This window comes from Bison bison, unplaced genomic scaffold (genome assembly GCF_000754665.1).
Source record: "Bison bison bison isolate TAMUID 2011002044 unplaced genomic scaffold, Bison_UMD1.0 scf7180017864314, whole genome shotgun sequence".
Taxonomy (NCBI): Eukaryota; Metazoa; Chordata; class Mammalia; order Artiodactyla; family Bovidae; genus Bison; species Bison bison.
Genome location: NW_011494886.1, coordinates 2,849,609 through 2,864,237, shown reverse-complemented (window position 1 = coordinate 2,864,237; position 14,629 = coordinate 2,849,609). Strand labels below are relative to the sequence as shown.

Here is a 14,629-nt window from a genome sequence, read left to right as displayed (position 1 = left end):
CAGAATGAATGAATTCAGTCTATAGAAGGGCCATGTCAAGGATTCATGTGTATATCAACTTAGGAGTAAAACCAATCAAGATTATTATGTTTTGTCCAATTGAACCAGACAAAAATCACTAAAGTTTACAAATATTAAGCTTTCATACAGTATGTTTGGAATTTGACAATACAATTAATTCATTCTTCGAATTAGACAAGAAATAGAGGTAGCTTTAGTTTAATTTAATTGATCCCAGGCTCAGTCCTGCATCTATACTTAGTATGAGCATCTGAGCCTTTGGCAGGTTTACTATCACACAGGAGAGCACCAGGGTGCGGCCTTGACTAGGGACAGATGGAAAGCTGTCCCAGTTTCCTGAGCAAACTCTTCTCTGCCTCTTGCTGTGCCCTTAGAGAGGGCAGCCACCTCTGAGAGAGGCCAAAAATCAGTCTGAGTTATTTGTGGGTCAGTTGTTATCATTAAATATCAACATGGAAAGAAAAAGAAACTGTAGAGTCCAGCCCCTCTGTCAGAACTTCATAGGAAACCGAGTTAGTCGTTTTGCCAAGATAGCCTATTCTGTTGGGCAGCTTAGGTCTCCTAGCCAAGAGCTGAACTCTGCACCCTCACTAGCTCCCACACACCTAAGTCTTACTCTTCCTTTTGATTGTTGACTGAGTCAGACTTTTAAAAGACACTATGGTAATTAACCTGAATCTAAAGAAATGCAAAACGCAATGCAATATAAATTGTTTTTTCTAGGCTAAAATTTAAAGGCCTGGTACCCTAACCTTTTCCTGCAATTGGCTAAATATGCACATTTATCTTGTTTAACCTGCCTTAGAAGTGCCTTTTCTTTCCCAGGACTTTTTTGGGGAGCTAAAAGCATTCAGTGTTGTTATTTAAAACTACTTTCCGCACAGCACTGGAACATACCCACTTTCATCCATAGCATTCACCAAAACTTACTTTGACAACCAGTAAGCATAAAAAAACAAAACAAAACAAAACAACACGAAGATTTAAAAAAGCCAGTGGGCTAGGTGAGTTACAGCCCAGATCTGAGAGGTGAGACTTGTCCCCCTCCTCCTCTAGGCCCTCCATGCCAGATTTTATCGGAAGTCACAATTCTGCCTGAAATCTGAATCTTCCCTGCTTCTTCAATCTTGTGTGAAGTCTTCTCTTCCCTGTTCTGTTTCTCCTTTCCTATAATTTCCATATTCCTTACAGTCCTTCATTTCATTTCTTAAAATATTTTAAAAATACTGCTTTTCTAAAAACCATGTTCCAATTTAGCTGCTGGATGGAGAAAGGCTGCAAGAACCTATTTTTGCCAGCAGAGGGTGCACTTGTCCAGAACCATCAAAGTCACTCCTGGGGCCTTCCTAGGACTTTAACTAGAGTGTGAAGCTAGAGTCTGCCATTGATGACTCTTAACAGGATTAAGTGTCTCAAGTGGCATTTCATCTGTAACTCAATTCTACTGAAATCTAGAAGATAAATTTCCCTCCTGAAAACAGTTAAAAGTGTGTTAGGGCTCTCAGCAAAAAGCTTTGGCCTCCATTTTACCACTTGTACATACAAAGGTTGATCTTGTTGGAGGGCAGTGAGTAAACGTTCATTCTAAACAACTAGTGAGTCAAGTCCTCCGGCTACGTTGGTGTGTCTTTGGGAAAAGGGAAGTGAATTTTACCAGGCAGCGTACATTCAGGTGTAGCACAGCACTTCACTAAATAGCATTTTAGAGAAAATACTTAATCAGCACACACCTGCACAGAAAAGATGAGTCTCATTCCTTCGAGCTGCCCAAAGCTTTACCTCAAGTCCAGTCAGAGAACGGTGAACCTGCTTCTCCTCGCCCAATGTACCCTGTCTCCCTCTTGGACAGACAGTTACCACGCATCTGCATTGATGAAAACACAACTGACATTCAACATTTAAAAGGACAAAACCAGAAACATTTGCCGCCTTTTCCAGATCTCTCCTTGACGAATCTGAAAACGTTGCAAGTGGATGTTTCTTCAAATGCTCAGACTGAATCCTAACATCTGAGGAGAATGCTGACTCATACATGACTAAGCTGAAGGTTATAGGGAAGACTAAACATTTATTTAGACGTTACAGTGTTTATTTTTACAGAGATATGTTGTCACAGATTATTGCTTCTGGAAGGTTTGCTAATGCTCACAGTACTATACACATCTCAGTCTATCTCACGGGCATCTCGGGAAAACGTTGCCAGCAGCACCAGATCCAGCTGCCGTCACGGGTGGCTCCAGCTCTGAGGCCATGGCGCTGGCTTTGTCTCTCTCACGGTCACTGTGGATGGTATGCCTAGGAGTCCTCCTTCCACAGGCTTTTCTGTGGGTCTGCTGCACCCCCGCCCCTGGGCGGTGGCACAGGGTCCAAGGGAAATGTTGCCTCCTCAGACTGTGTTGCTCTTTGCCTGTTGATGCCTGTTCCGTTGTGGCTTATTTTCCATCTCAGACCTCAGTGGGGAGGACTTGCTGTGTCTCTCCAGAATTATAAAAACATATACATTTATTTACAAGTGCATAAATATATAAATATGGCTATTATAGAAAAATAAATACCAATTTCTTCTCTTTAAAAAAAAATAATATATAGTCTTTGTGGGATATCAGCTTCTGCCTAAATTGTAGGAGGTGGTGTTTCAAAAGACACGTGCACTGGTGGGCTCGGGGAGAGCCGCACCCCGAGTTCCTGCCCTGCATAGGACCCCGAGGGGTGCTGAGGACACCAGTCTCCTCTCCCCACGGGGCAGGAGTCGGGACTGTCCACCTCTTCAACCGGCACGAGGCCCAGGCAGCAGGGGGGTCCTGAGGGGAGAGAGAAGTGGGCAACGTTAGGGTCCAGACTGACCAGGAACAGCGCTCAGTCTCTGGAACAGAAGTTGGCTACAGTGGCCTTAAAGGAGACACAGAGACCCACAGCTATCGATACACAAGAACAGCTGCACTCCCTCTATGGACAGTCACAGACCTGACACGGTCCACTTCTTACCCACGTCCCACCTGCCCTTTTCAGTGGTGGAAGCGGAGACCCTCCTGCATTTACCCTGTAACTGGGAGGGAAATGAGGGGGGCTGAGCCCAGGAACTGTGCAAGAGAGTCCTATTCTCTCCAGGTATGGGCTGCTGGCCCAGCCTCCCCATGCTTTCTGGCCATGAGTGTCCCACTCACAACTGTGCCTGTATTGGAATTTTATCCTGGAGGGAAAGTCTGGTGGAAGCACAGAGTTCTATGATGTGAGAACTTGGCTTCTTAATGATGGGTGCAACCTCATTCCTTAATAAAGACGTAGGACCCAGCAAAGCAAGATGTTTCAGAGTGATGAGAAAGTGCCCCTTGGTTTGATGAGAGGGGCAGCAGGAATTTGCAAATTGCCTTGAAATGCTGAGACCAAAAAGTTTCTTTATCTGAAATGGAGAAGTACCCTTTCTCAGGCTCTGAGCACACAGCTTGGACCTAACGGACACCCTCCTGCAGATCTGCTGGGCCTTCAGCAGGGAAGGAGGGGCCAGCTCCCCTTCACACCCCCATCCTGGATATACAAGCTGTGGATGGTCTTCACCAAGCCTCACCCTCAAGCACCACTGTTCTCTCCCTGCCTCATGTCACTCCTGGGACATGGATGTCTATCTTATTCCATCCTGCCCTTGGCGCTGACCTGGGTGAAAAACAGGGTCCCACACAGCTTCTAGCCCAGGACTCTGGGGTACACTCCTCGTGCCTGGCTGACCCGTGGCTTCAGGCTGCTCCTGGAGGTGGTGGCAATCCCGGTGCGGAGGGAGCAGCTGGTGAGCTGAGTCATCGGGCAGCGTATATAGGAAAGTGCCCTCGTCCGCGTTAGACCTGGGTGCTCTGCATGCACAGAAGCAGACGGGGGAGGGGTGAGGGAGGCGAAGAGTGGGCCTGGATCCCACATCCCTGGCTGCTCCCCTGTCTGTGGGCACCAAAGCTAGGTAGAGCTCAGACAGGGCAGGGGCTGCTCCCTTCAGGACATCAAGAGTGCCACATCTTCACTTGCACGGGCGAGTCTAGTCTATTTCCATTTGATTCCATGTGTGTGCTGAGTATGTGAAAGGATGTGGAGTCAGGTGTCCAGGGGCCTGTGGATATAGCCAGCTGTGTGGCGCTGCTCTGGACTGACAAGCAAGGGGAGAATTTCTGAGCAGAAAAGGCATCATAATTGCAAACACAACAACTCCCTCTCCGGCTCAGTCCAGTGGAGCAAGCTGTCACAAGGGGATCCCTGAGAGGCGCGATAGGGCTCCCCTCTCAGTGACTGATGCCGGGTTTGGGGAGCCAGGGAGAAAGCAAGCTCTGAGGCTCAGGAGTGGGAGGCCGGGGTACCTGGGAATCTGTGGACTGTGGGGGTTGTATCCATTGCCAAGAAAGGTCTGCCTCAGCACGCTGTTCACATCCTCCTGCTGCTCAAAGAGTGACGAGAAGGTCACATCAGAGTCCAGGTAACTTTCCCATTCTTTGTTCAGCAGCCCAGGATTGAGAGCCTGGGAGGGAAGAAGTCCCAGGAGGCGGCCCGACCACCCCTCTGTAGCACCCCATACCTGTGCGCCCACGCTGCTCCCAGAGCCACGTTACCTGCTGAAGCTCCCCTGGACAGTGCTGCTGTGGTTTCACGCCTGGGTAGCCCACGGCAGCTACAGGGCAGGCCCTGTTCACGCGTACCCCGTTGGCACAGGCCCGGCCGTTGGTGCCACTGAGGTAGGGCTGCCCACTGGCCCGGTGGCCTGGGAGCCCTCCCAGTGGTACCATAGTGTACTGGCAGGAGGAGGACAGAAGGGCACTTCGAGGAAATCCCAGGTCTGTTGTATGCTCTGAAAGAACACAAGACAGAGCTATGTTTAGGTCAAGGAGGCCTGGGGCAGCTGGTAAAAAAGTCCCATGTGAATCTCAGAAAACTGAGGATTTAACGTCAAATAAGGTAGGCAGGGAATTGACACTGCCCCAGGTGAGAGAATATTCTCCCAGAAAATTCTTCCTATCACCCCCTTCCTCACAGCTAGACTTTATTTTTTGCAGTAGGAGAGGAGACGTAGGACCAGGGTCCAGGAGAACACAGTGGTAAGTGAACAGAAGGAGCGCAATATTTAAATGAAGCCAGGTGACCAGATGTGTTGCCATCTGAAGCAGAACTCAGTGGATAACTCAGATTAACCAAGGGTTAGGGGGACAGCTCAAGGCAGCCGCAGACCTGAGGAGGCAGGCAGAGGCAAGGTCAACGTGCGGTCAATCGGCAGCTTCACAGAGTAAAAGGAGACAGACCTAGGTAAGCGCTGAGTCCCCGGGAATGCCGTGAGGACAGAGCAACTCCCACTTCCTCCTCTCCCCCTTCAAGACCTGTGAGCATCCCATGACTCTCCCATCCCTCTGGAGGACCCACCAGGAACCTGAGCTCCCATCAGCACAAAGCAGGGCACCTGGGATCCAGCTCCCTGGGACCCAGGCAGAGGCCTCCTTGGGGGCTGCAAGGCCCCACCTCCTCTCTCCCTGCCCTGGGCTCCTTCCCCTCGGTGCTGAGGAGGGTCACTCACTCACTTTGCTTAGACCAGGCCCTCCACAAGCAGAAGGGGATGAAGGCAACGATGATGAGGACGACAGAGCCCAGGACGACCCCAACGATCAGGTAGGGCAGGTCGCTGGAGCGGGCCACCATGGCCCCCGTGCCCACTGGCCGCTCCATGGTTTCAGGGGGTGGTGGCTGAGGTGGGGCCAGGGTTGGGGGTGGAAGTCGACCGGGCTGACCAGAAGACTTCCGAGCTGTAATGGGGACAAAACTCACGTCAGCCTCTATTTCTTTGACGTTTCTTTCATGACAAATAGGACAACAATACCCCGATTCCACAGGTGTGAGAAATGGGGTCAAACTCATAAGGCAGTGCCTCTGGTAGAGGAGTGTGGTGTCCAAGCTCAGCACGAAACAGACATCTAATGTGAAACTGGGTGTGGCTGAAAAACTCGACCCTTACATTTCAAAATATATCCTGAGATATTTATGGACCAAGAGTGAGGGTCAGGCTGGGTCTTTGGGGCAGAAGTGGTATAGGAACTTTTTAAAAGAATAGTTGGGGATCTTTGGGAAGAAATATTTTAAAATGCATTGAAACCAAAAAGAACTGAAAATGGAAGAACTTCCGTGTGAAGCTGCTATTCCTGGGCACCCTGGAGATGCAAAGCCCTGGGTCTGAGCTGGGACATGGGTTTGGGCTCATGGACCGACAGTGCTTGGGAAACACCAATCCCAAGTCCGTGAGATGGCACCTCCTCATCCTTCTGGTCTCATCAGGGTGTGTCTGACGCCGTCAACTCCTTTCCCCAGCTGTCTTTCCCCTGAGTTTCTGATACAACAGTTCTCTGGGTTTCCCACAACCTCTCTGAGTGCTGCTGCTGCTTGTATCTCTCTCTCCTTGCCCTTTTCTTCCTGTCTCTGCTTCAGGCACCGACAAGTCCTCCTGGTCCCGCTCAGTCTACACTGTCTCTCCTTCTTCACTCTATTCTGTTCCCACAATTTCAGCCTATATCCTGACGAATGCCAAATACCCTCACGCAGGGCCCTGCCTGGGCATGAGACCTGCTCCCTCACAGGACACCTGCATTCCAGTGTCTCAGAAGAGCCAGACTCGGTGCGTCTCCAAGTGGTTCACACCTCGCTCCTTCCACCTGGGATGGGGTTCTCTGCTGGTCTCTCCATCTCGATAAATGGCACCTCCACCTGAGTGCCACCTCAGCTCAAAACCTCAAGTTTACCCTGAACTCCTTTTGCTCTCTCTCAGCCTCAACGCACCACGTCCCTGGTCCTCCCTATACGTCCTCAGAGAAGAAACTCACACCCACCCTCCTTCTCTTCACCTTTGTTTCATGGCCCCAGTTGTCGCCCCTCAGTTCTGCACAGTCACCTTCCTGACAAATGCAACGATGACCCTTCTCCACCTCACAGCCCACGGGGTCCTTGATGATCCCACTGCCTCCCAGTGTCCCTGGCCTCTTCTCTGAGCGCTGCCCCCTCTCGCTTCCAGTGCCACACACTCCTACCAGATGGAGGTACGTGCAGGCTTGTCCTGTCCCCCAGGCAGCTCCCTCCACCCGGCTGAAGGCTCAGTTCTTCCAGAAGACCCTTGCAAAGCCCATGTAAAGGCTCTGTCCTCTGCCCTGGGCACTTTGTGTCACCTGACAGGGGACTGCTGGCTGTGTGTGCACCCCTCACTTCTCTGCACGAGACAGACAAGGGCAGGAAGGGCACATGGGAGAGCGAGCGAGCTGACGTCACAGGAAAACCGACTGTTTCCTTGTCTCCATCCTCCAGATCTATCTTCTCCAGACTGTTTTCTTACAATCTACCTTTCAGTGTTTGCAAAATGGAAATATCTATCCACTTGACTAACTGCAAAAATGTAACGTGTTTCAGTGCAGGGAGAGAGTCTGGCCTTGTAGTTAGATGAACCTGGCCCACAGCGTGCTCCATCACTAACTGGCTGTGTGACCTTGGTCAAGGTATAACATGTCCTGATGCTCGGTTTCTCTCATGGGGTTGTAGTTAAACTAAGTAAACCAACCAGTGTTAAGTACCAGATGTTATCGTAAGAATAAAGTGTTTATAGAAAGCTCTCAAGACCGGGTTCTAGTCCATGAGATCACGTATGAGTTAAATCCCAAGTTCCATGAAACTGTCATGATGGCATCCCCATTGGTACTTGATAAGAGGCGCAGGCCAATGAACAGATGGGTAAAAGTGGCAAAGCTGGGGGATACTTGGAAGATAAGGAGTCATTCCAGAGAAAAGAAACCCAGCACACACAGCAGTAGCTTTGCCCAACCTGCTGGGAAGAGCAAGAGGAGAGTGGCGAACCGGAAGAGACTCACCTTTGGTCTCACAGATCATCACATTGCTGAACTCACTCTCCCCTCCTTCGTTGAAGCACTGCATCTTAATGTCATAGGAGGTCTCTGGCTGGAGGTGGCTAATGGAATGCCAGTATCGATCCCCTGGGGGAGAGACCGAGAGAGTCAGTGGTGATCATGCACATGTTTGCTCGCTCCCCGCTGGAGGAGGCGTTCTGAGGCCCATGCACGGTCCTGTTGTGCCATCACCCTGGGAAGGAAGCATGAGGGCCTATGAACCCAATGACCCCAAGTACATCATGAAAGAGCCAACACCACGGGGCATGCTAGCCCAGGTTTTCTCCTTTCACCAGCTTCTGGCTCCCCTGACAACCGGGGCAACTACCTCACACGGGAAAAACCTCAAGGGTTTCTCACCTTCCACCATATCCTTCTTGTAGTCACTGTCGTTGTCACTGTCTGTGGGTCGGTAATAGATATAAAAGCCATGGATTGGGGTGTTGTTGTTACTTGCTGGGATATACTGCAGGGAATAAAGAAGAAACAAGTTGACAATGGAGCACAGAAATCATCATGTGAGCAGAACCACTGGTGGATGGAAATATTACCCAGCCTAGAATTCACTGGGGACCCAGACAGACATTTCTGATGATCTCCAGGCTCTCTGGACAATGACATAGAGATTACTCGTTATCTTACGTAGCCTAGGAGTCCCCAGCTTTTAGAGAAACAAACTGCCATTTCTTCAGAGTCCCCTCTGAAGCTTCCTGGGTATTGTGAGGGTGAGCCTCTCAGGCCCAATTCCCAGGAACACCTAAGGGGAGGTAGCTTAGGATGAGCCAAGGGAGAAAGGTGACTCTTTCCCGCCCACACTGCCGTCCACTTCTGTCCAGCACACAGCTTGGTCCCGTCACTCCACTGCCGGCTGCACCAGACCACTCACCATCCACTTGAGCATGATGGTGGTCTCGTTGATGGCATCAGTGAAGGTGATGTAAGGGCCTGCCACTGGCCTCTCGTACACTCGGCTGCTGTAGCCTGACACCACGTAGGGCCGGGAGGGGGCGCTGGGCTCGCTCTCCCCAAGCATATTCAGAGCCCGGACTCGGAACTTGTAGGAGGTGCCTGGGGAGAGACACTCCCTGAACTGGGGGCCGGGAGACACCACCTGCCTCCTGCTCAGCCCATGCAGGCTGAAGACCTAGAGGGGTCTTCTGGGCAGTCTTTCCCCAAAAGCAAGCCCTAAAGGACTCCAGAACTCCCACCCTCATCAGAAAAGAGCCAAGAGGTGGTTTGGGACTATTTATGGAAAGAGGGAGGCAGAGGGGGCTGAGGGAACATGACCAAGAATGGCCACGAGAGCCTGGTGGTGGGTGGGGGAAAAACAGAGAGAAGACCCTCCAAAACTTCCCTTCTCCTCCAGGGAGCTGGCGGCCGCCAGGGGACAGAGGGCAGTTGGCCAGGGCCCTACCTTTCTCTAGGCCTGTGATCTCCACCGAGAGCCGGGAGGGAGGGATGGCACTGGTGGCTAGAATCCAGTCCCCCACTTTCTTCAGCTTCTTGTACTCCACACGGAAGGACTGGATGGGGAAGCCACCATTCCCACGGGGAATCCAGGTCACATACACTGAAGTCTCAGAGGCCATGGAGATAGTAGGCCTGTCTGGAGCTTCTGGAGCTGGAGGAGACCATCCACGTGGCAGGAAGGAAGCGGGAGGGAGGAAGTGATGAGAGGGTGGTGGTAATGTGACTAGACTTGGCCTGATCCTGACGGGAGCCAGCCCCACCCCACAGCCCTCTACCCTGGTGGGAAGGGAGCCAGCCCCACTCCACAGCCCTGCACCCCTGCTGGCCGCATCAGATCCCTGGGCTCCCTGGGTCACTGTCTAGGGAGGAGCTCTTGAAAAGTTCCAATCTATTATCTCTTCCTGTGGTCAACCGCGGAGAGGCCAGGAGTAGGTCACAAGAACTCCCAGGCCCCACTCACTGCAGCAGTGAGCCTTCTGAGGCAGTGGCCCTGGGTCCTATCCTGATGCTCGCCGCCCCGCCCGCAGGGCTGCTGGGGCCTTACGGGACAGGCGGCCATGGTCCGGCTGGCTGCTGCTCTGGGGGCCAGCTCCAGGGTCATCTCTCTGGATCTGCTGCTCCTTGCTGGCCACAATTTCAGGTTTGGGCCGTCGTCCTGGGTAGAAATGGGTTGAGATCAGCACAAGAGAGAACGTGCGATAGGGCTCTCCTTCCATAGTCTTTTCTGCCTGAGGTTCTACCAGGGTGTCTGACAAGACCATGCAGATAACAGAGGGCATTAGAAGCGTGGTCTGATTTTTAGCTCCATCTGATGGGCATGGAATTGCATGTGGCCCCCAAGTGTGAAGGGGCGAAGGAATGCCAGAAGCCAGCTGGTACCTCTCCTGACGGGAGGTGGGACCGCAGCCTCGACAGGGCACACAGACCACAGGGAGGCAGAAGCCAGAAGGAAGATAAAGTTCAAGGTGAACAGCTGGAGCAAGGTGAACAGGGCTTCCATCTGACCTTGTAGGACTGCTCAGGCCCACGGAGACCCTAAGCCAGGGAATACTGGACCCTTACCAGTTCGGAAGGTGACCATGGCCGTCTGGCCTTCGCCTGCACAGTTGTAGGCCGCCATCTCCACCTCATACAAGCTCCCAGGGTCTAGTCTGGTGAGGGTCAGGCGGTGTTGGCTGGCTGGAATGCCAGAGATGGTCCAGTCATCAGAGGAGTTGGTGACCTGCTAGAGAAGGTGGCTGGTATAAGGACCAGCCTCTTGCATGGAACTACAAGTGGCCATGGTTTACAAGGAAAGCAGAGTTGAGCCCAAGAGGGCAGAAGAAAGGGAGGGAGACGGGCAGATTGGCGGGGAAATTGGCCCTACCAAAGGCAGACTGGTCCTGCAAGCCCAGGACATTGTCCTTGCTGGGCCAGGAAAGCCAGGCTCCTGAATCCCTCATCTAACGACCTCATGAAAGAAAACTCAGTGGGGAGGGGCAAAATGCTCAACTGACACTACTCAAGAGTTTCTCCAAAGGCCTCTCCCTCTTTCTAAAAACATCCCCATTTAACTTCTTTCTCCTTGATCTGCTGAAACCAAACAGTACCCTCATATTCTAATGAGATGACAATGAGAATGATAAAAATAGCACCAGTGGAAATGGCCACATTTGCTGAGTGCTTGGATGTGCTGGGGCTTCCCTGGTGGCTCAGATGGTAAAGAATCTGCCTGCAATGTGGGAAACCTGTGTTCAGTCCTTGGATTGGGATGATCCCCTGGAGAAGGGAATGGCAACCCACTCTGGTATTCTTGCCTGGAGAATCCCCGTGGACAGAGGAGCCTGGTGGGCTACGATCCAAGGGGCTGCAAAGAGTCAGAAATGACTGAGTGACTAACACTAACTTCTATGTGCTACAAGACATAGTTACATGCACCAAAAAGCACTTCCATGACAGCAGTCCAAGAGATGGGTGTTAATACCATTCCCACCTCACAAGTAGGGAGGCTAAGGCTTAGAGGGACAAGTGACTTGCCTAAGACCACATCACTAGTGAGTGCAGAAATACTGGCTTGACTCCAGAAAACAAGCTCATAAACATCACCTACCCTAGAAAGAAAGTCTGGGAGCTAGAAAGTCCTGGGTTCAAATCCGAGCTGTGTCTCTTACCACACACAGATTACCAGCTGGGTGAAACCCTGAGCAATTTCCCTAATCTTCCCGACCCCTAAGCTTTTCATTCCTAAAATGAAGCAAGTTAAATCTCTCAGCCTATTCTGAAGATTAAACCCGATGACTCACTGAAGCTGGCACACAGTAGGTTCTCAACAAGTACCTGCCCTCCCCTTCCTCCCTCAGTGAGGACTTCAACCCTCTTTTTTTCCTACTCCTGCCCTCAGGTCTAGATCAGAACTTAAATACCATGGATGAACCATAACCATCACAGATTACTCTTGAATGGCTTCAATTTCCTAGCTCTGTAAAGAAAAAAAATCAAGGAGCTCCAGACTTCCGGATAGGCGTTGCCAAGAGGCTGTTTCCCCCTCCCCCACCCCACCTTTGAGGACACAGCCTTCCCGCCAACTGTGCACATCTCCAAGAGCCTGCTGGGGCCTGAAGCTTTGGTCTGCTGAAGGAATTACACAGCTGGTAGGAAAAGCTCTTACCCCCAAGCAGAATATTCCAAAGTAGAACAAAACCTACTATTCAAAGGCCAGGGATGGTCTGGGCTCATTCATGTCAGGCTTCCAGGATTTGTTCCAAGGGGAGAAGTTTTTACAAACTGAAAATCCCCAATGGTGCTGGAAACCCAAACACAGTAGCCCAGGGTCTGCAGATGCACCAGGAAATGAAAACTGGCTTCATGCATGTGAAAAAGTGAAAATGAGATGAATGACTCCCAGGCTCCAGCAAGAGAGGGGGGCTGAAAAAATACAACCCAAAGGCTGATTTTTGCTTTCAAAGTCCTTTCCTGTGTGATGATCTTTATGACAAGTTAGTCCCTCAAGAATGAAACTGCTTTCAAAACATAACTGTGCCTTGGCAAAGTCCACCTAACAGTTCCAAGTGCCCCACAGGCCAGATCCCCACAGCAGCCAGGCCCAGCAGGGCCCTGTCCTCTCACTTCCCCTGCGCCCCTTCTCCCTCGGCCTCCCAGTGCTGGCCTCACTTCACTGGGCTCAGAAATGAAAATAAGAAATGGAATGGCAATTAGTCACTGTCACGCACACTGAGAGGGTGAATGCAGCCTCAGCCTGGTGTTTCCGGATCACCTCGTGTGGCCTCTGCCAGCCTGCCTCTTGGGGAGGCGGTTTTACGGCCACCTATTGGCCCGAAAAATATTATTCTTGCTGTCATGCTGGTTCTTGTCTCCTGGGGACCATGAGCATTTGGCCTGCCCTGATCTTTGTCTCAAACTCTGCGATAGAGGTGTCCAGTTACATAGGGAAATAAGGATTAGGACCATAACCTGGGCTCAACAATACTGCTTTTTGTTAAAAACTCACCCACCCCCTCTGCTAGCTGCCTATGAGGAGGCCAGCAGGCCAAGGGTTAATGAGAAACTGCCTCCTCTCACCCCCACCTAGGAGGCGGCTTGACCACAGGTGTCTCTGTGGACGGGTCTGACCAGAGGTCTCCAAGAGAGCATGGAAAGGGTGAGAAGAGAGCGCTGGGGCTGCCGGGGCCCAGAGCAGGAGCCCAGCTTCTGCAGAGCCTGCACTGTTCCCTGGGCAAAGCTGGTTTCCTTTGGTTTTGGAGAGGGAGGAAAGTTGATAAATGTTTTCAGTTCCACAGTCATATACCTTCCATATTTTCTACCAAGTGCAACTAGCACTTTTATAAGCAACAAATAAATGCATAATAAAATCTAGCATTTATGATACATTAAAAAGTGAAAGTGAAGTCGCTCAGTCCTCTCCGACCCTTTGCGACGCCATGGACTGTAGCCTACCAGGCTCCTCAGTCCACGGAATTTTCCAGGCAAGAGTACTGAAGTGGGTTGCCATTTCGTTCTCCAGGGGATCTTCGCAACGAGGGATCGAACCCTGGTCTCCCGCATTGCAGGCAGACGCTTTACTGTCTGAGCCACCAGGGAAGCCCTGCTTATCAAATAAGATTTTTAAAAACCCTTTAAGAACAATAGTTTTCTACTGTCTAATGGCCTTGGGCCTCCCTGGTGGTTCATATGGTAAAGAATCCACCTTCAATGCAGGAAACCCGGGTTTGATCCCTGGGTCAGGAAGATCCCTTGGAGAAGGAAATGGCAACCTGCTCCAGTATTCTTGCCTGGGGAAATCCTACAGACAGAGGAGGCTACCGTCCATGGGGTTGCAAAGAATCAGGCATGACTGAGGGACTAATACTGTCACACTTTTCAATGGCCTTAGGAAGAAAACAGCATGCACCTGGGATAAACAGAAATGTTTCCAGGATATTTTCTTAAAGGAAACGTCCTTCTCCCCTGGGAGCAGCAGGTGAGCGTGTAAGCCCTGAATGAGGGTGGCAGCCTGGGGGCCCCGTCCTATCTCAGAGGGCACAGTGTTTAAGAGGACAGGCGGGCCCAGTTCTGTCCCTGATCCAATCAGACCCAGAGATTCCCTCCTTGACAGTCCCCAAAACATCTACCTGGACAGACTTCCTTCTGTCAACGAGAAATAGCTGAGGTCTGAACAACAAGATGTGTTTTTTAGCTCAAATCCCTGCTTGCCAAACCTGAGCTGTAAGGAGTCCTGAGAACTGAGGCAGCATTTTGTAGCCCTCAGAGAAAACACTTGTCCACAAATATTTGTTTTCCTGGCTCTAAAGCTAGCTTGCCATGCCAGAGTTCCTGCAGGTATGTACCTAGCAGAGCTTACTTAGATTAAACAACGAAACATCAACAACAAATGGCAGAGGAGGCGGGGGGATGGTCAACAGGAAGTCTATGAACTCTCCTTGGGACTGGAAGCTGGTTGGTGGGCCTCAGACCTAGAGGCACACCCATGGCTTTTTCTTGAGCCTCTTAGGGCCCCAACACCCAACTCACAGCCAGCTTCCTGGGAGGTGGTAGGAAAGTACACTGGAGAGCACAAAGGTTGGGATCAGCCTTGGAGATCACCTGAAAGCTTCAGGAGTCCAGTGGGAGATGGGCAGGGTGCAGATACCCCAGCCAGCCTCACAGTGAGGTGGCCGCAATACCCGACGTCATACCTTGCGGTGTTTCACCACGTAGTAGAGGACCGGTGCCCGGCTGCTGCCCTCATGCCGAGGCCGCCA

At 51.3% G+C, this 14,629-nt stretch overlaps 1 protein-coding gene across 1 annotated transcript in view; it reads right to left on the bottom strand.

The window, feature by feature from the left end:
• Positions 1–2,069: 2,069 nt before the first annotated feature.
• Positions 2,070–14,629, bottom strand: part of BOC (BOC cell adhesion associated, oncogene regulated) — a 76,793-nt gene continuing 64,233 nt past the window's right edge. Inside the window, exons 10-21 of the mRNA XM_010852769.1 lie at positions 14,564–14,629; positions 10,455–10,614; positions 9,937–10,047; positions 9,337–9,543; positions 8,809–8,990; positions 8,283–8,388; positions 7,887–8,009; positions 5,565–5,786; positions 4,608–4,843; positions 4,359–4,435; positions 3,673–3,866; positions 2,070–2,822 (exon numbers count right to left, since the gene is read on the bottom strand). The exon at positions 14,564–14,629 is cut by the window's right edge and continues 43 nt beyond it. Coding sequence (XP_010851071.1) covers positions 2,635–2,822; positions 3,673–3,866; positions 4,359–4,435; positions 4,608–4,843; positions 5,565–5,786; positions 7,887–8,009; positions 8,283–8,388; positions 8,809–8,990; positions 9,337–9,543; positions 9,937–10,047; positions 10,455–10,614; positions 14,564–14,629 — 1,872 coding nt within the window. The 3' untranslated portion in view covers positions 2,070–2,634. The remainder of the gene's footprint in view (positions 2,823–3,672; positions 3,867–4,358; positions 4,436–4,607; positions 4,844–5,564; positions 5,787–7,886; positions 8,010–8,282; positions 8,389–8,808; positions 8,991–9,336; positions 9,544–9,936; positions 10,048–10,454; positions 10,615–14,563) is intronic.